Raw genomic sequence first — 20794 nt, forward strand, 5'->3', positions numbered from 1 at the left:
AGAAAGATTTCAAACTAACGCTCAAAATGCCTTACGTTGAACTGCGTTATATTAGCCATATACACCATTACAATTATGTATGCATAAAGGATAGTATATTTCGTTTAGGTCATTTGTCAAAGCTCCCAGGAAAGAGAAAAATAAAATAAAAAAACAGGTCAACAAATAACTGACATTTTCAGTTCTTAATACAATAAAAGGAAAATGTTCACTTGCCTGGTTTAAAGCACATGTACACTATTAAGAATCTCATCCTGTCGGAATATGATATGTTTATTTTGAGGATTATATGAAAGTATAAAGCAATTCCCTGTAATCGTAAACTAAAGTTTGCACACATTTTAATTGTCTTTATTCTTTTCATTTAAAAATGTGTATATTATTTGTGCTGTGATTCTCCATTTCCCTCTCACACAACAATAGACAAATAGTTGAGTCTTTCAGGAGTCTTTTAGTGAAACCATCCGAGCACGGCAATCCTACTGTTGCAAACAAGTCCCTGAAGGACGTGCAACATTTCAACCAAGTGAACCATCAGTAATGTATTAGTTAAAAGTTTCTTGAGCCTGCTAACTGTCCTGTGAGCCCTCCCTGCAGACCGTCGACAAGGTCAAGGCTTTACACACGGGTCCCTCTGAATATCGACGAGCCGTGGACTATAAGACAGAGAGAAAAAAATCCACATATTTGTCTCTGATTTACGAGGTGGAAGCGAGTGATGCTGAGCAGACGAAAGTGGTTAGCACACACAGCCGAACATCTCCAAATTCTTCTTTTTCTTAGTTTTATCTCCTTACCCATAAACTGTCAGAATGGTGTTCTCCATCATATGTGCCACTGGCTGTCTGCTTGAGGCCTAGCTCCAAACACCCAGGAGATAAACCTGAGTGTTTATGAGACCGCAACTTATTGGTTTCACCCTGCGTTTCACCCTGCTGTTGACTAATGGAGTTTTTTATTTTTATTTATATTTTATTTTTTCCGAAATTATTTATCTAACAAAAACCCCACAGAACGAGCTTCTTGCTTTTGGGAACTAAAACGACTGGAAATGCAAATAGGTAAAGTTTGTGTTATAAAATATGATTTAACTAACGATTATCTTATAGATGTTTAATATATACAAACTGAACTATTACGGTCTTCCTAGTCGGTTTTGTGTGTTTATATGTCTTTTATTTGTAGAGCCACCACAGGCAACAACAAAAAAACAACAACAACCAGGAGACATTTGTAAATATCTTATACATATATGTAGTACATAATGCCACTATTTATGAAGGTGTTTGCGTAATTACAATTTTACATTTTATTTCATTAGTCAAATAGAACAAATAACGTCTAAAAGTTTCCATCAAGCAGTTATTAAAGTCAATGCAAATTGTTATGTAGTGCCACCTTGTGGTGATGATTCGTTATGACTCGTTAAGTTTTATTCCACAGAAAAAGGACTCAAGGATTCAAATAGTTTATTGTCATGTGCACAGTGAGGAAAACAAGTTTCCCTGTACTATGAAATTATTTATTTGCTGTCCACATTGAATCTCAAGACAAGTGCGTTGCCTTACCCCATCAAGGACAAATATTGCATGGCATTCACTTAAATATAAAGATTAATACTACTACCACAACTACTAATAATAATATATAATGTACTTTTATACATGCAAAATTTGTGATTCAGTAAAATTCAGACATCTGATATTTTGCTAGTTTAATTAAACCATTTGATTTCAGTCTTCACATGCAAGCCCAGAGACCCCAACCCTAACCCCCCACCCCCATCTAATCATTTAAACCATTTTACATTATATTACACCTTAATTATTAATTTAAGAAATGCCATTTTAAAAAAAATATTTATGTTTATATATCTGTCCACTGACTTCTTGGGTTTACAATGGTAAAATAAATCGTATCACATCATCTCTGGCTGGGTTTTTCTGGAGGATAGTCCATGCATTTCCTGCCTGCTCCTTACAGTATCGCAGCCCTGCAAAGCGTCATGACGTCACTGCGGTGTCATTTTATTTACATGAGACTCCAGCTGTTACACTGACTCTGCAAACAGAGCCGATGTATGTGTCCGTGGGTGTGTGTCATCTCCACGTGATCCCGCTCGCCAATGTCCTTCTACAAACCACTCAGCATCATGGCTGCGGATGCTGCGGATGCTCTCCTCCCGCACCGCATCCCCTTACCACGCATCCTGCCCCTGCTCCTCCTGATCGTCTTCGTTATCACCACACCGAGCCACGGGCTGCTGGGCTTCCGACCGGAGGACACAGGAGGAGATCTATCTGTGCAGGACGGGCTGCTGAAGGCCACCGAGGGAACGCGGTTCATGTTACGCGTGTACTATGCAGCATCTCCGCAGAGGCACAACCGGAGCGTCAGCAGCTCCGGCGGCACAGCCGCGCCGTGGATCGCTTTCATAGAAGAACCGGAGCCGGGCAGAGAGGGGCAGGTGCATCCCAAACGCAACTTGTGCGTGGAGGAAAGCGCCAGGAGCTCTGATATAGAGCTCATCGGGTCTTTTAAGTCAGCCTCCAGCCAGAACTCCATCCTCGTAGAGCTGCTCGCCAAAGACCTGCGGAGAGGAGAGAACATCAAGTATTACTCCATGTGCGCCTTTGACGGGATCAAATGGGAGCACTACCGGACGCGCGACTTCTGGCTAGCGGTAGTGGAGCGGCCGCCGCATACGGAAGGGTGGCTGCAGGCAGGACTGTCGGTGTTTCTACTGGCGCTTTCCGCGCTCTTCAGCGGGCTGGTGATCAGTATGCTAGCGCTGGACCCGGTGGAGCTCAAAGTGTTGCAGAACAGCGGCACGGGCAAGGAGCAAAAGTACGCGCACAAGATTGAGTCGGTGCGCAAACACGGCAACTACGTCCTGTGCACCTTGGTGCTGTGCAACGTGCTTACCAACACTTTCCTGGTGGTCTGGATGTGCCAGATCCTCGGAGCAACGCCCGTCTCCACCGCGGCGTGCACTTTTCTCATCTTCTTCATCGGAGAGATCCTGCCGCACTCCGTTGCTTCTAGACACGGGCTGGCTATCGCGTCCAAGACCGCATGGTTAACCAAGATGCTGATGCTGCTTACTTTCCCCATTACATATCCTATCAGCAAACTTCTAGACAATATGCTGCACCAGGAAATCAGCAACTTCTACACCCGTGAGAAGTTGCTGGCTATGCTGAGAGTTACCGACCCGTATCATGACCTGGTGAAAGAGGAGCTGAACATCATCCAGGGAGCTCTGGAACTCAGGAGCAAAACGGTGGAAGATGTGCTGACCCCTCTCAATGACTGCTTCATGCTGGCCTCGGATGCCATCCTGGACTTCTACACCATGTCAGATGTAATGCAGAGCGGATACACTCGCATTCCTGTGTTCGAGAACGAACGGTCTAATATTGTCGATATACTTTTCGTCAAAGATCTGGCCTTTGTTGACCCAGATGACTGCACGCCGTTAAAAACCATCACTCAGTTCTACAAGCACCCGCTGCACTGTGTCTTTAACGACACCAAACTGGATGCAATGCTGGAGCAATTCAAGAAAGGTAAGATGTTTGTAGGACAGTTGTGCAGAGTTACAACAAATGATAGAGAATGAGAGGAAATCAGTGCGAAAAGGATCACACAAAAATAATTTCTCACCCTCATTTCGTTTCCAAACCTGTATGCATTTATTTTTTCTTCTTCTCTGTAACAAAAATATATTTTAATATCATGTTAATAAAAAATTGGACTTCATTAACTTTAATTTGTATGGATAAAAAAAAACACTACAAAGACATTTCAAAATATGTAGATGTGCATGGAGGCGAGTATATGATGAAATTTTTCATTTGTGGGTGAGTTGTCCCTTTAAGAATATAGTTCAGTGACTGTACTTTAATATAATGGAATTCTAAATGAAAATACTGGTTAAATCGTAGATGTTTAAAGTGATGCATTGCCTTCTGGCTATGTTGACTATAACATATGATAATACAAAAAATGTAGTGTTCTAATGTTATAACAATCATACATTGCACATTTAGTGTCAGCCTCATCTTTACTTTAGCTGACATCTGCAGACAGACTAGAAGCTGGGTGACTTGAATAATTTAAATTTGTTCCCATGGCAACCGTTTTCATTCTGTCATCATTACTTACTGTTCACCACAAGAGTTCTATTAGTCATATTTTGACACGCCTTTAACTGAAAATCCATAAATTACTCATGCCAAGCACTGACCTGTGTGGAATGCAGGGCTGAATACCATTTCCTCTTGATCCTGCCCTGCATAAAAGTCTAGACATTGATGTGATGTGTTCTGATGCCTGGTATGTGACTTTGGCCTTTACTGCATCACAGTGCAAATTATGTAATAATATCTTCTTGAGATTGATGGTGTTTTCTGCAAAGGCATAGAGTCAAAGCTACAGAGCAGCAGCAGGGTGCCGAGTGCCATAATTCAGCCGTAATGCAGTAACCTGTCAGATGTACTGCTCTCACAGGGTACAAGATTTACCAGATTTACCTTCCCCACAGGGCAAAAAATGTTCGTACGCAATAGATTTAGTAAAGGGATCATCAACAGTATCAGTTCCATAACCGCCGTAGGAATCCAGGGCAGTTTAAGCAACATCCAGACCAAAAATAGGATGTTCAACATGGACTGACACAGGCACATAGGCAACCCTGTATTGAGTTTAATCTTTGTGCAAAACTTGAATTTATTTTCCACCACACAAAAACTTAGGTCAAAGTTTACCTATTGGATTGCTTAAAATTTTCAGAAATTTTTATTACAGTATTTTTCCATTAAAATGGAGCTGTAAAGGATGTAATACATGCATGTTGTTACAGTATTTTTTATTTATTTATTTTTTTTTGACATAAGATTGAGTAAATGATGTAGTATCAATTTTGGGTGAACTGTCCCTTTAAATCCAAGTGCTTGTCTGTATAGAAACATCAGGGTAGATTAGTTGCAGCAGTGACCTTTTGGTCCAATCATTGTCTCAGCTTGGGACCATATGGACAAAAAGAGCAGAGTGAGAGAGAAGAGGATCTGCTTCCTCACACTGTGAGCACCCAGCCTGTCACTCTTTGAAGCTTCTGCCTCCAGTGAACAAATTACAGCAGGAATTATGAAATATGCAGGCTCAACCTTTCCCTCTCCACTCAGTGAAGTAAGACAGGTGCTGAACTGCAGGTAAAGGTGAAACTGAATAAATGACCTTTTTCTCCTGAAGAAGTTAAAGCTGGAAGCGGTTTACTGAAGTGGTAAAACTGTCAAAATATATCTATTCTAAAAAAAAACAATAGTATGATTCTTTTCAGTGCATAACAAATAAAAGAAATATCCTACATTTAAAACAACCGTGACACAATCTGCTACTTGCACCCAGTTCACCCCAAAAGTAAAATTATTTCTCCAAAACTGTATTTCTTTATTTGCTCCCTGGACTGAAAATGAGAATTTCATAATGTTTTTGACTTCACTGTCATTCATTGTATGAGTAAAAAAAAAAGAAAAAAAAAGTATATTATTATTATTATTTTTATTTTTATTTTTTATTTTTTATAGTCTTTTGTGAATTATTATATTTGGGTCTACTCTCCCTTTAAAACATCAAACATATTCAAACATAGGCAGAGTGTAAGCTGTGTGATAAATTTAGAAACAAGAAATCACACAGAATCTGACTGATCATGATTTGTTTGGCAGCCTCCAATACTTCTCTTTATTGTTTCCTCTTCTAGCTCTGCAGTTCTGTCTTATAAAGGCAAAACGCCCATAAAAACACATTTTAAAAGGACCAATAACATTAATAATAACATGGCATGCCTATTGTTGTTTGCTAATAATTCCATTGGGATTTATGCAGAAAATGGTGCTAAAAAATGGCTTAGAGTTTGTCTGAAAATCATTTGCTTTGCTAAAAAGCAAATCATTTGCTTTCCCCCCTAGATAGAAGGGGGGGGGGGGGTGCAAACAAATGCCAAAAACCTTGTTGGGCAGTAATTGGAACTTTTCCATGGAATGAAAATAGAGAATTTAGTTTTTATTCAGTTCATAAATTATGAGCTAAAATGTATGTGACATTGTGAACTGCTGGTGGCACTAAAATCTTATAGGGATTGCCATAGACTCTGCTGAAGAAAACTAAATAATAATAATAAAATAGGTGCCTACATACCTTTAGTGCTTGGCCCTTAAAGTGTACGAGCCCTCAAATTTTGGATCAATCGCTACATAACTCCTATCCCTCATCAAACTGTATTCATGGATAATCAGACTTTACAATTTCAAAACACTTCAAAAAAAGTAAATAACTAAAGGGATAGTCCACCCAACAAATTTAAATTCTGTCATCATAAACTTTTACTCACCTTCAAGCTGTACCAAACCTATCAGTTTCTTTCTTCTGTGGAACACAAATGATTATATTTTAAAGAATGTTGGTAATTAAACAGTTGATGGTTCCCACTGACTTCCATATATGGGGGGGGGGGGGGGCAGTATGGAAATCAGTGGGGTGCATAAACTGAAATTCTTCAAAATATATATATATTTTTCTTGTGTTCAGTAGAAGAAAAGAAATTTGTGCAGTTATGGAACAACATGAGGGAGAATAAATGATGGCAGAACTTAAACTTGCTTGAATTTAAATTTACTTAAACTTACAATTGGGTGAACTTTCCCTTTAAGCTCAAATGGAGGTCAAATGCAAGCATCAAAATCTTTAAAATAAATAAAAATAAAAGCAATTAACATAGAAAATCATTTATTTGCATATGCATTGTTTTAGGACAAACTGTGCTATTGGATTCTATTTAGAAATCAGTCAGCCATTTCCTCCAACAGATCTTCTGTGTTTTCTTCCCATTTTTAGCCACACACTGTGCTTTATTTAGCACTTCCCTCCATACTGCTCTGCCATGCATCACATTAGTAGAGTATAGTGCCAGCTTTTAACGAGTAAATTTGCTGGCACAGCAGCTGAAGGAATTGCATGGACATCCACGTGAGCTTAGACCCCCTGGTTCGCGTGCATGTGTGCGTGGGTTATACAATAGCGCAGTGATTTAGTGCAGTTCCCTGAACATCAGCTTTGAGGTGGATCATGCAGAGTGCTGCATTCCTCTTGCTCTCTACCTCACTCCTGCGGAATTCTTCACTCAGCGTGTGCCGCTACCATGGAAACTACAGTGTGACAGACACTTCTGTCACTTAGGTTCTCTCTATACAAAGGTTGAGGATTATATATTTAATCCTCTCTGCCTGAAATGATATTCCAAATCTGGCTGACTGATGATTAACATAAATGCTAGCTTGGATGTTCTGTTTGTTCCCTTGCAAAGAGCTTCTGTTTGGGAATTCAGAACAATATTGTATAAGCAACACTAATCATGCTTCATAATATGAACTTTTTAAAAAGGTGTTTTTTTGTAAAGGTTTGTTGTTGTTGTTGTTGTTTTTGCTGCTGTACCTTTAAGATTCCAATGTAAGTGCCCTCTTTGCATGTGAAATGAGATCAAGCTTTGCTGCCGCAACAAGCTGCTGGTTTGCTGTTGGTGCCAATATAGATTTAGCAGCCCCATATTTCAATAACAGACCTTTTGGCAAAGCTGCATTACATTATAAGAGATTTATAAAACAATCTGTTGAAATGACCAAATGACCAGGCTTCAACTGTTCGTTTCTAATGGTGGGATTCCTCAGAAGGCTCTGGGGAAATATTTAATAGCCATTGTTAATATGTAAAAGCATCTGACCTCACAACATATACGCACACACATATTAATAAATAAAATATAAAAATACAGTAAAAACCTTAATATTGTGAAATATTATTAAAATTCACAATAATTGTTTTTTATTTTTTTATTTTAATAGATTTTACAATAGAAATATGTGTGTGATGGTAAAGCTGAATTTCAGCATCATTACTCCAGTCTTCAGTGTCCCAAGATCTTTCAGAAATAATTTTAATATGCTAATTTGCTGCTCAAAAAAGATTTCTTATTATTATCAATATTGAAAACAGTTGTGCTGCTTAACATTTTTGTAGGAACCATTATATCATTTTTTTCTCAGAATGCCTTGATTGAATGTTAGTGTATAAATACAAAACATTTGATTCTGCATAATATAACACATATTTGAGCATCATGATTATTTAATAATAAGGGGGAACATGAACTAGTCAGGAAAAAAAATACTCAGAAATCGCATATTTCAACAGTTTTTAGAATGCTTAGCTTCATCATCAGAGCCACAGGGCTTCCCAAACCCCATTGCATAATCACTCAGCTCTCTTTACATAAGGTCAGGTCTGAATCTTTAGAACTGTCATAGTTAATCTCTTCATGAGCCTTCATTTCAAGCACTCTTTATGTCATGTGTCAAATCAGTTCAGCAATGCGAAAGACTCTGCCACAGAAATCAGATACGAAGGTATCAGGGGAGTTAAATAGATTTACAGGGCTTCATTTACTAAAGTTGTGTGACTATTGATTTTGCACACTTTGACTAATAATTTCATGGATTGATTTAACAGCACTGCAGTTTTGTTAAGTTGGCTTTAATATACTTTACACAAATGAGGATGCAGATTATGAGTATAAAATTAAATGTCGATTTCATATCCTGCAATGGTGATCCTATGTCTTCCTTTGGCACTGTAAAGGGAAATCTCATTTGGCTATCGTGCAGAGGGTCAATAATGAAGGAGAAGGAGATCCTTTCTACGAAGTCATGGGCATCATCACTCTGGAAGACGTCATTGAGGAAATCATCAAGTCTGAGATTGTGGATGAAACGGACCTCTACAGTAGGTGTTTAATATTTCTGTTCCTTAAATCTGGTGCCATCATGTTAATCTTAGGCCTCATTTGCATTTCTGTCTTCTCATCTTTCAATAATTAAGCTTCAGATTAACATTCAAAACACCTAAAAGTTATAAAATCAGTCCAGTGGTGCATTATTAGTGGAATATTTCCTCCACACAGCCTTAACAGAGTGTTCGTTTGAGTGAAAACCTGCCCTTCCTCATGCATAGTCAATAACACTGTGACTCTGTTGCAAATAATTATCAAACTAATTGGGTTCCAGAACTCTGTGTGTTACTCTGCTATTATCAATTCATTTTTTACCATGATTTACAGTACTAATTGTTGTTACACCTTTTACTGTGATTAATTTGTAAGTTAGCTTGAAAAGTAAATCACATTTACCTTAACGTCTTGCCAAAAAAAAAAAACACATTGCTCATTATTTACATTTTCTGCCAAGGAAAGAAGTAATAGTTATGAATGCCAGCTTGACCTTTTGTGAAAACATATCCTGATTGCTCCAAAGTGGGGTAAGTTGTCATAATGGGAACCTGAAATTAAATTGCCAATAATAGTAACATATTAGAAGCAGAAAAAATAATAATAATTGTGATCCAACTTATATGTCCTGCAATAACCATACTTAAAATGTGTTTTAGTTTAAATACAACAAAAAAAACAATACAGTTATGTATAAATTGCCTTGAATTAAATATTGCAGTTTTCTTTTGTGGCAGCTGATAACCGTACAAAGAGACGAGTATCTCACCATGAGAGGAAACAGCAAGACTTCTCCATATTTAAACTGTCAGAGAATGAAATGAAGGTCAAAGTTTCACCACAGCTTCTGCTTGCAACACATCGCTTTCTAGCAACAGGTAATCTCACTTCACAATTGTGGGTGAGTCTCAAAATATATCAGTCCTGTTAATGATCAATTCAGACAGTTTGGGATCAATAGAATTTGAAGATTTAAGAAGCTGAAAATTGTTTTAGGTTCAAAGCACATACATTTCAAGACAAATGATGTGTTCACATTTGACATTCTAATGTATCTACTCACTTTGTGCAGCATTGCAAATCATCGTCAAATGATGAAGGATCAGAATTTTGGTGCATTGTCAATATTATTAATTTGTTTCTCTCCATTGCCTTTCTGTCGATAGAAGTAGAGCCTTTTAAGTCGACGCACCTCTCAGAGAAGATCCTCCTGCGATTGATAAAGCACCCGAGTGTGGTGCAGGAACTCAAGTTTAATGAGAAAAACAAGCAATCGCCAAAGCACTACCTCTTCCAGCGCAACAAACCTGTGGATTATTTCATCCTCATACTGCAGGTAAAGTACTACAAGTTTGAAAAGACATTCTGATATTCATTATAAATAAATATATTCTGAAATTCATTAAAAGGAAATACAAATATATTCTGAAATGTATATAATGTATATAGTATATATATATATATATATATATATATATATATATATATATATATATATATATATATATATATATATTTATATATATATTTGTTCAAACTGTAATGCAGATAATTTAATTTATGACATATGACATTATTGCTATTGGACTCCATATACTATATTCTGCAGTTTTAATAATTGTGAACTGAGCAAAATAAATGATTTTATTAAATACTAGAAACATTAATATTTACAAATATATTTGTCCAAACTGTTATGCTAATCCGTTAATTTATGACAAAATAATATTACATTCATGAAATACAAAAATAAAAGCCTTTTTTTTTTGCAACCAATTGTATGAACAGAAATGTAATTTTCCTTATTTTTCATTATTGCAAACTAAAGGAAAACAAATAATTGTATTTAATAATAAAAAAATAAATAATAATAAAAACCTGTAGAAAAGTTACGACAAAATTATATTACATTAAAGGCAAAATAAAAGCATTTTCACTATTGGAGCACACTGTAAGTGGAGAAATGTTTTAATTTTCGAAGTTTTCATAATTGAAAACTTGATTTCAAAGCACTCAACAATAAAAAATGTCTGAACCATCTCTCTCTGGCTGCAGGGTCGAGTGGAGGTAGAGATCGGTAAAGAGGGACTTAAGTTTGAAAACGGGCCGTTCACATACTATGGCTTACATGCTATCATGACCATCCTTCCCACAGGTTTGTTTGCTGCTTTAATCTTTGTCAGAATTCATCACTGGAGGTGAACAGAGCCTCATTAAATAAATAAACTTTCCAGAATATCTCAGTTTTCCTGCAGTAAAATTTTTTAACAAGCAATTGAAAACTCTGAGAGGCATTGAGCGTGGTGTATAACTGACCCCTCTTAACGTGCTCCAGAAATAATTAAGGCAGCAAATCTAGATAGAGCGGCTATGTAAATCTTAGGAGAGTAGAGTCGGGTAATTACAGTGGGTGAGAAACTCTGTCTGCCCACTCAGGCAAAATGGCATGCTAAAATCTCATAAGCTTATCTTAACAAAAATGCAAAAATAACTTAAAGGATTGAACCTTTAGCCCTAGTTGAAGAGATTAATTCAGAATGAAAGTGTGTTAAATGTAAGCCAAGTGTCTGTGTCATAGTCTATCTCTCTAGTGATGGTTTTCTCTGCATCTCTTAATGATATAAAGACATAAAGAAAAGCCACAGCACAGATACAAACAGGTATACTCCATCCAGGACCTCAGCATCTACTAAAGAGACATGACATCTACATGGACACAGAGAGATTCTGTGAATGGCATATGGTTTTTTTCTCTCGTAACACACAACACCACTAAAAGGTTTTTCCACTGTTCAGCACTGCATGTCCTATTTTTAACATGTATTTTTGCCAAATTTTACAAGTTAAAATGTCAAAAAATCCACTGAAAAAAATAGATTTACTTTGAGAAGCAATATATTGTATTGATGTAGATAATATAGGCTTCTTTCCAGAGAATGTATCTTTAATAGGAGAACATTTTGTCTTAAATGTTTCAAATCTTTTATGCACAAACATTAAAAAACCAAATGATAAAAAGAGTAAAAAATCAGCCAAACATACAGAACAAAAAACAAAATAAACCTAAATTCAGGATACAATGTTTCGAAACAAATCACAGTGTCGTATGCAGTGTTTTCAAGTACACCAATTTTAGTTCAAGGATTTTTAGATATTTATTAAAAGCCCAATTCTTTTTTTATATACATTTTAAAAGCACACTTAGGTTGTTATTGTTCTCATTAAAAAGATGTATACCTTAAAAAAATTATATTACCATCTAAAAATAAATCTTAAATAATGTCTGCACTAGCATAAATACGTGAAACTATTTCTACATAAGTAAAAAATATTTTGGTTCAAGGATTTTAGACATTTAAAAAAAAAAAAATCATTAAGAGGTCACTTTTGCAGTTGAACAAGTCCAACCAAGTTGTGTACATTTGGCAGAAATTTTTAGTCTATCTCAACATATCAGTATACGTAGACTCTCAATAGCCTGAGGAAAGAAAAAGTAAATATCTCTGGCAATAATTAAAGCAATATTCAGCTGATTGACTTCTACTGGTGTGATTCAGTCCACAGATCACCGTCCCAGAGCAGCGGTCTCAATCATTCGGATACTACAATTCATGTAGGCAGTCTGGGTCAACTGAGCATCAGCGGAGGACCGTATTTACCAGACTATTCAGTTCGCCAGCTCACAGACCTACAGATCATTAAGGTAAATTTAACTATTATGAGAGAGAGAGAGAGAGAGAGAGAGAGAGAAAGAGAGAGAGAGAGAGAAATACTGTTTTTCTGACAGCTGGAGGAGGGGAAAATTCGAGAAAACTATTGGTCATTAAAGTTTTTAACCTAAATTCTCTATACTGTAAATCTATATATATATATATATATATATATATATATATATATATATATATATATAACTATATAAGTGAATTATATTAAATTAATAATAAATTGTTATTTAAATAACATTACATTTTAATATTATATAGTCAGACATAATGCAACATTTACTTTTGGCCCTGCAGGCCCCACAAGCCCATTTCATTTTTGGCCTTTCTTATTAAGTAGACTGGGCACCTCTGATAAATATTAATTTCAAACAACATTTATTTGTTTGTTTGTTTATTTTATTTTATTTATAATTGATTTTGAATTTAAATATGACCCAGGTCCAGTTTTTGTGAAGCGGAGCCAAAAATTCCTATCAACATTTTATTTCCGGTGTGCTCTAGTTTTGCTTCAAAATGCTAAAGCAAATACTTTTTAAATAATGCTTCTGTGAATAATAACATAAATGTTCTAATGCTATATGTTAGAAATCATATAACAATATAAGATGCTTACTGTAATGTGTCGTTCTTTCCAGATCACTCGTAACCATTATCAGAACGCCCTGACAGCTACACGCATGGACAGCTCTCCACAAACACCCGACGCAGACAGCCAAGTGCCCGGGGAGAGAATGACAATCCCTGAGACGCGTTCCAACAGCATTGCCCTTCCTCTGACAGAACCACGGCCCTGTCTGACCCGATTCCACCAGCACAGCCACCTCTACAGACAGCCAGACAGCACCAGCACCCTTAATGAGAGGAACCGCATCGTCCGTGAGTGCATTCACTTCTCATTTACAGCATGTTTCTCGGGTTCTCTTGGTCATTTTTCAGGCAGCAGGTAAATATTAAAACAATTTGACATGAAAGCACTGAAGTAGATTTCCTCAGGAGTTAGGAAACAGTCAGAAAGCTTTATGTTACAGACCATTTGAGCTCATCTCCAAAGGCTTCTGATCTTTTCTGAAGTTGAGAGTGATTGCAAAACAGCGCTGTCAAGCCACTGATTGAGGAACACCAAAAGAGTTGTTTTATAATAACTATAACATATCAATGTCAGTCATTTTAATCTTTGTGGAAGACGAGGATGCAGATAAATGCATGTTGGTGAAATCCTCAACCTAAAACTATCAGACTTTGTGTGAAAAGGTTTAAATCTAATCCTTAAGTTAGAAATAACTTATAAATGTCGAAACACAACCAAATAGAGTTTCCTTTAGTTAACGAAGTCTGTCCCAAAGTATACACAGGATCGAATGCAGGTTAATCAAATTACACTGTTGAACATTATCATATCAATGTTTGCATTGATTTTAAATTCCATACTGTAAAAATTTAATACACTTTGCATGCAGTACTGATTGAAACTTGAGATATGACAGCAGTTCCACAATCAAAGTTTAAACTAAAATCTCCACGAAATCAAAATGGTTCGACTCTTTGTCCAAGTTTGCTAGCTTGAAGTTATTTGAGGTCAAGTGTATTCATAAAAACTGGACTAAAAAACAGATCAAGAATATTGCATAATCTTTAATATAATTGAATGTATGTTTTTAATTTAATTTACATGATATTATAAATGCTAATCATATAAGATATTCATAATATATGTTGTGTGTGTATGTATATATATATATATATATATATATATATATATGTGATGAAATTTAACATAATAATAATGTTCTATAGTTTCGCTCTATTTTTGTCCAATTAATATGAGAATATCTCTTCAGTCTGAATTATACATGCCGCGACACAACTGAATGATATAACGACAATCAAACAGCAGCAGAATTAGAAATAGTCCAGAATTCATTACTTTCATCCTCAGTAAGAACTGTGGTTAATCTCAGGTTTTGGTTAATATTAAAGGCTACTGGCCGTTTTATTATTGTTATTTTATTTTATTTTTTTTCTTTAAAGGTCTTCTATACATCCCACCCCAACTTGCTGTTTCAATAGGAAATTTGGCTGAATTGAGAATTGCATACTAGCTTTATATGGCAGAAATCATAAAAGTAGTATGTTAGTATGCTGTTTCAATGTCAACACAGGTCGGAAAATTGTGTTTGCCAAATCAATTTCATTTTTATATCAAAAGACATGGACTCAAAGCTTTAAATGTCTTTGATTACTCATTGCTTTGTAATCAGATAGTCTTGCATTTCCTGTGTGATCAGCTGACTGTGGTTCTGTGGCTCCCCCTGTAGGAAGTAAGTCAGATGGACAGAAGAGCCCCAGTGACTCTGTGTTCCTGTGTATGGATGACACCCCATATATAAGAGACAATCACGTGGAGAGAAAAGAAGGAACTGGTGGGTGAATTAAAGGATGATTTCTGAAGCCAAACCATGACATAATCTTATGTACCAATATACAGTACAGTGTTTACCTTGTTAAGTCCAAAAATGAATTTAAATGCTGCTGAAAGTAAAAATCAACAGAAGGAGCTGGGCATTGGGTGAACATAAATCACTGCAGGAACTGTCCTTTTGAAATACAAAAATGAATAGTTCACCAAAAAGAAAAATTATTTTAAATCTGTACATTTTAAATTATATATATTTATTCAGCCTCATGGCATTTCAAACCTGGATGCTGTCCATGGATAATTTTAGAAGAACATTATTATTATTATTATTATTTTTACTAAAACTACTCATAGTGACTATATATCTGTTTTTATACCGTGTATGCTATGTATATTATTTTCAACTCATACAATGCTATCATATGACTTCAGAGCTTCAGAATCATTTTTAATACTATAATCGTATGGACTACTTTTACAATACTTTCGCAAGATTTTTAAAAATAACAGTGTCTGTTTGTCTTAAACAGAAAAAAGTAACAGTGCACAGGTTATAAAATGACTTGAGGGTGAGTAAATAATGACAAAGTGTTGTGAACTATCCCTTTAAGAAGGGTGGTGGTCTGTTCTCTGACTAAATGCACCCAAATTTCAAACATTGGAGTGGCTGTTTGACAGCGAACGGGACGTTTGACAGACTGCAGGGAGAGGAAATGCATGAGCTGTATAGGCTCTGTTTATACGACCTGCAAAGGAATGTTGACATCAGACTAGAACTGTCCATTTCAGCTCTGCTTGTTATGACTGGAGGTTAACAGGGATGACAAAATCAAGAATCAGTGACGTTTGGATGTATAGAGAAGAGAAGAGAAGAGAAGAAAAGAGAAGAGAAGAGAAGAGAAGAGAAGAGAAGAGAAGAGAAGAGAAGAGAAGAGAAGAGAAGAGAAGAGAAGAGAAGAGAAGAGAAGAGAAGAGAAGAGAAGAGACAAACCAATGACTCTTCAGCTCAGTTTGTCATGTGATCATGGCCCATTGTCATAGTGTGTCCAATCTATTTCAGATTCTACAGCCGTACCCATGGATCCAGACCTGTCTACATCTCAGCTCATCAGCTCTCACTCTCTGGGTGGCTCGGATGAGAACCTGGGGAAAAAACTGCTTCGGAAACTCAGTGTGTATCAGCTGCCAAGCACCTGACTGAATCACAAATTTGTGAATCTCTCCCGTAATGACAGGACACCTGCGTTTACATCTGCACAAACACACACACACACCTGCTTTTATTCTGCATTTTCAAACTCCATCTGTTTCCTAGCAGCCAGGCAAACTGCAGCCCACACATCTGTTTAATAAAAATTGACAAGTCACTCAGAACACTGTGATTTACGCAAGTAGGACATATTTCTGGGTCTGCAGCCTTTGTTGCTTGTGGAAAAACTTTTTATCAAGAAATCATACCTGCTGTTAAAAAATGTGTGGGAGGTGCAGCAACTCAAATTTAATTTAAACTATATACTTCACTGGGAATCAAACGCATAACTTATAAAGTAAAATTTAATGTCTGATAAAAGCTAAATGTTTTTAATGTTAAAATTGAATGGGTTTTCAATATACTTTCAACATATGTACATATAAAACCTTGAAACAAAACAAAAAGAAACAAAAAACAATAAGTATCATTATCATATATTCATTTATTTATTTTACAGTCAGTTTTTTATTTATTCTATCTTGAAAGTCTGAAAACCTTAAAATCCTTTTTAACAATTTTTCAAACATGATTACAGTTAAAGTTGTACATTTACACGTATATTCATTTAAATTCCAGTGTATACATAGAAAATACATGCTATTTTATTTTTTTTATTCCAAATATACCCTTTTCAAGTTACCAATAAAAAGAAATTCAAGGCTTGCTCTAAAAAAATCAACTAAGAATTGTTTAGATTATATAAATTTTAATTCTACTTAAATTCAAATTCAAATTATGCATCCTGTTTCAGTCCAAATTTATTTCAAATTCGGGACTTGCATTGAAATATTAAAGGCATTCTTAATTCAATTTTGAATGGTACAAAAACCTGTCAGAAACATGCCCTGTTTGCTAAATCACAGTATTCATCAATCAGACATTTTCATAATTTATTGATACTTATTCATCAGTTGACAGCTTTTTTTATATATATATAAAAAAAAAATTCATGTCATTTCAAAACTAGGGATTTCACATTTTACTTTCTATTCTCCAGGCAACAAAAAAAGAAAGAAGTCTCGTGATGGAGATAAACCTCTGGAAGACAATCCTGAACAATCACAGGTGAAGACCTAGCATTCGTTGAATGGGTTTTTGCTCTCTCACCTGCTTCTCCCACTAATGTGAAATCGACCATCACAACAGATGTAGCATCAGAAAACCTTGCCTTCAGCATTGCAACGGGCTGGACAACCTGAGAAATATAACAAACCAGAAATTTACAACATGCAGCAAGACATGTTTTCTCTTTAATTGACCGTTGATATACTACCGTTTTGATGGAGGTTTATGATGATGTCATCTCCAGTCACTATGGTAATGACATTCTGACCTCTGACCCCGGGCAAAGCCAGCAAGCACAAGCCTGGAGACCTGAAGTCAACCGTTTGACCAATGTGAGGGCAGAACCTTTAGTATGGTCATCGTTCAGTAGAATTATCCAGAAACAAAGTGTTTATTGTGTGTTTTTATATCATATTAAGTGAGAGGTATTTGTCAGGCTGTGCCTGGAGCTCAATCAGGATATCAGAGCACTTTGAGACAGATCAGATCCATTTAATTCATATTCTGTTGAATAGCTGAGGTGTTGACAGAGAAGAAATACCTATATTAGGCAAGTGGTGTCAGAATCTTTTTTCTATTTTTTTTTTCTGTTTTTAAAATAATATTTTATATTTATTTCTTATCATTTTGCTTTTATTTTTGCACATTGAGAGGCACAAAGATAATTTTCTAGCTATATTAGGCCACATTTACATAGCTTTAAATAGTCTGAGATGCCAGTGCTAATGGTCCAAGCACATGTATTTGACATTAGATTTATTTGTTTAAAAATAATATTTATTATATCGGCATGCTTTTCTCGAACAGCAGTGTTATTATTGTTATTATTAGAACAGCATTGTGCTTATTGTATAAAATATTATAAAAAGTTAGGATATGCGCAAAGCCATAACTTGAACAAACTTGAAGCACTGATACTTAAATGTCACCTCAGATATAAATATATTATGTGTGTGTGAGAAAAATTCATAAGCAATATCCAAAACATGCCTATAGTATTTTGTATTTGAGCCCTTTTAGTAATTTACAGCACACTGAAAATCTCACTCACATTTCCATTACTGGTTCACTGCCATGACTTTCCCAGCATGCCATGATCATGACAAACTAACCAATCAGCTCATCCCTGCCAACAACCGGTCACATGATTACATTATGCCAGGGGATTATACCTAGGATGTGTTTTGCATGAAAGGTTGTTTTTACGGAGTATGTCAAGTGAATACCTCTCTCCTGCATGAATGCAGCAAACACTGGTGATATAGAGACTGTGGGGCCACAAACAAGACTCTTTTTGCCTCTATGCTAACAGTGATCTATCACACCACCGGGAAGTCAAATACAGAAAGCATAAAAAAACTTAGACTGGAAACCACTGGATGTTGGTTTCTTTCCCCTTGATATTTATTCCTAATATTTAATAGCAATAACCAAGCTAGCCCCTTTTATAAAGTTGCATTGCATCTTGATGGTCAGGAGTGAATTGAATGTGCCTGCTTGCTTTCAGGCCACATGGGCACTTTGTGTTGTGCAATACTGTGTGCTAAAACCCCTGTACAGAGAGCACATGCCGACAGAGAGAAAGAAAGAAAGAAAGAAAGGGGGGGGGGGGGGGGGGCAGCACTTTTTAACGTCACGGTGCTGCATTGCAGGGTGGACTGAGTGATAGATGCTCAACCCCTCCATACAAATACACGATTGACTCAGCTGCTTTAAATGAGAAATCCACTGTATATTTAAGCATGTGTATATTTAAGCCTTAAACTGAGGGTACTTGCTAAAGACATTTAGAAAATCCTCTCCAGCTTTCGCTCTCTGTACAGTGAGTCGGCCGAAGGATATATGTTTCTACAGAGTTTACAAAGACTTCTATTTGAAAATACCTCAAATAGAAGAGATTATCAAATGTCCTATTAGGTTTTGATGTGGTATTTCAGAAAGAAAAGTACCACTGGCATCCCAATAAATTAAGATTTGTTTCAAATTTGTCTCAGAAAACATTGAACATTTTTGCTCAATTGCAGTAAACAAGTACTGCGAAGCAATATAAAAAGTCAAAGGTTTATTATGGTACATTTGAGTTCTCAGTCCTGTTATGGAAGAGAATGTTTTAGATTCATATCAACAAATTTCACTTCAATTACATGAGTACGTAACGTTCATTAATGTTTAACAACTGCTGGACTATTTCAGGATGATAACCTTTTCTGGGTGTTATTTTGAGGCAGAACACGTTCTTTGAATATGCTTATCATACATTACTTGATCAACAATGGATTCTCTGCAGTGAATGGGTGCCATCAGAATGAGTCTAAACAGCTGATAAAAACAACACATTATTCAACACTCCAGTCCATCAGTTGTTGCCTTGTGAAGAGTAAACCCGATTTGTAAGAAACAAATCCATCTTTAATGGGTTTTTATCTTTAAACTGTGGCTTCCAGTTAAAATACAAGTCCTCTATCCTTAATCAGCAGAGAAATATGCACCGATCAAGCTGAGTCTATAAGTGAAAATGGGGTAGGACAGTTCTAAACAAAAATTAGGGTGGATTTTGATAACAGAACAACAGATACTGATCTGCTTCTTACAAACATGCAACTTCACAAGATGTTAATAGATGAGTCTTGTGGGTTACTTGTGGATTATTGTGATGTTTTTATCAGCTGTTTGGACTCTCATTCTGATGGCACCCATTCACTGCCTAGCATCCATTGGTGAACAAGTGATCTAATGCTAGATTTCTCCAAATCTGTTCTGATGAAAAAACAAACCTTGTCACAGTAAGTTTAAAATTGACAAGCATATATGAATACTGTAGATAGAGTAAATTCTATCAGTGCCAGTCACCCTCTATGTGCAGTTGACAAATCAAACATTTTAAAACAATACACCATGGATTTAGCTTTAAAAAATTATTTTTGTGCCAACCCTGTTATATTCAAACCTTTACAGACTTTGAAAAGAACTGAAGTCTCATTTCTCAGTTTTTGTTTTGTGCCAAAAAATCTGCAAACATATATTCAATGTAATTTCACTTTTGAAATGAGTTAATGCATCCACACTGAAAATGAGTATTAATTTGTTTAATAATACCCCATTCTTCTGAATGATACTGTCAATTTACTATCACTTGGACATGTGACTTTTGCCAATAAGACACACCAGAAAACATGCTAGTTTACGTCATTTATTTCAATGCACTTTAATTAGTACATTTGTGCTCAAAGAGTTTTCATACTCCTGGAGGACTGATCATTTGAGACTAAGCTGGGTGGGAGAGTAGTATACTTAGACTAATGTCTGAACATTCATTAAATGTTCCTGCAGTGCACAAAAATGAGCCTGGACACAAAAACACAGCAGTAAAAGTGATGGACCAGAATAAAAAAAGACACCAGAAAATAAAGTGCAAATCAATGCCTGGGCTCTTCACAACCCAGAATTTCCAGAACATCAAACACGAAAAGCTTAAAAGAATATTTAACCCCCAAATC

The 20794-nt window shown here is 36.0% G+C and overlaps 1 protein-coding gene across 2 annotated transcripts; it reads left to right on the forward strand.

Annotated features, from left to right (window-relative positions):
* Positions 1–1976: 1976 nt before the first annotated feature.
* Positions 1977–17963, forward strand: LOC132110466 (metal transporter CNNM1-like). Of its 2 annotated transcripts, XM_059517094.1 has the most exons (10): positions 1977–3569; positions 8695–8838; positions 9577–9717; positions 10006–10175; positions 10895–10994; positions 12397–12542; positions 13200–13440; positions 14880–14984; positions 16041–16151; positions 17230–17963. In XM_059517094.1, the coding sequence occupies exons 1-10, from the start codon at positions 2126–2128 to the stop codon at positions 17307–17309; spliced, it is 2682 nt and encodes an 893-aa protein (XP_059373077.1). In that variant the 5' UTR covers positions 1977–2125; the 3' UTR covers positions 17310–17963. The 2 variants fall into 2 exon arrangements, with proteins under 2 accessions (XP_059373077.1, XP_059373078.1); XM_059517095.1 differs by lacking the exon at positions 16041–16151 and having other exon boundaries at positions 1979–3569.
* Positions 17964–20794: the final 2831 nt, after the last annotated feature.

The sequence above is a fragment of the Carassius carassius genome, chromosome 30 (genome assembly GCF_963082965.1).
Source record: "Carassius carassius chromosome 30, fCarCar2.1, whole genome shotgun sequence".
NCBI classification, from domain to species: Eukaryota; Metazoa; Chordata; class Actinopteri; order Cypriniformes; family Cyprinidae; genus Carassius; species Carassius carassius.

Excerpts from the sequence above, each read along its gene's own strand:
- LOC132110466 (XM_059517094.1), top strand. The coding sequence starts at position 2,126 with ATGTCCTTCTACAAACCACTCAGCATCATGGCTGCGGATGCTGCGGAT. Across the intron at positions 10,995-12,396 it reads CATGACCATCCTTCCCACAG|TCCACAGATCACCGTCCCAG; the intron begins GTTTGTTTGCTG and ends GGTGTGATTCAG. Across the intron at positions 16,152-17,229 it reads AAAACTGCTTCGGAAACTCA|GCAACAAAAAAAGAAAGAAG; the intron begins GTGTGTATCAGC and ends TCTATTCTCCAG.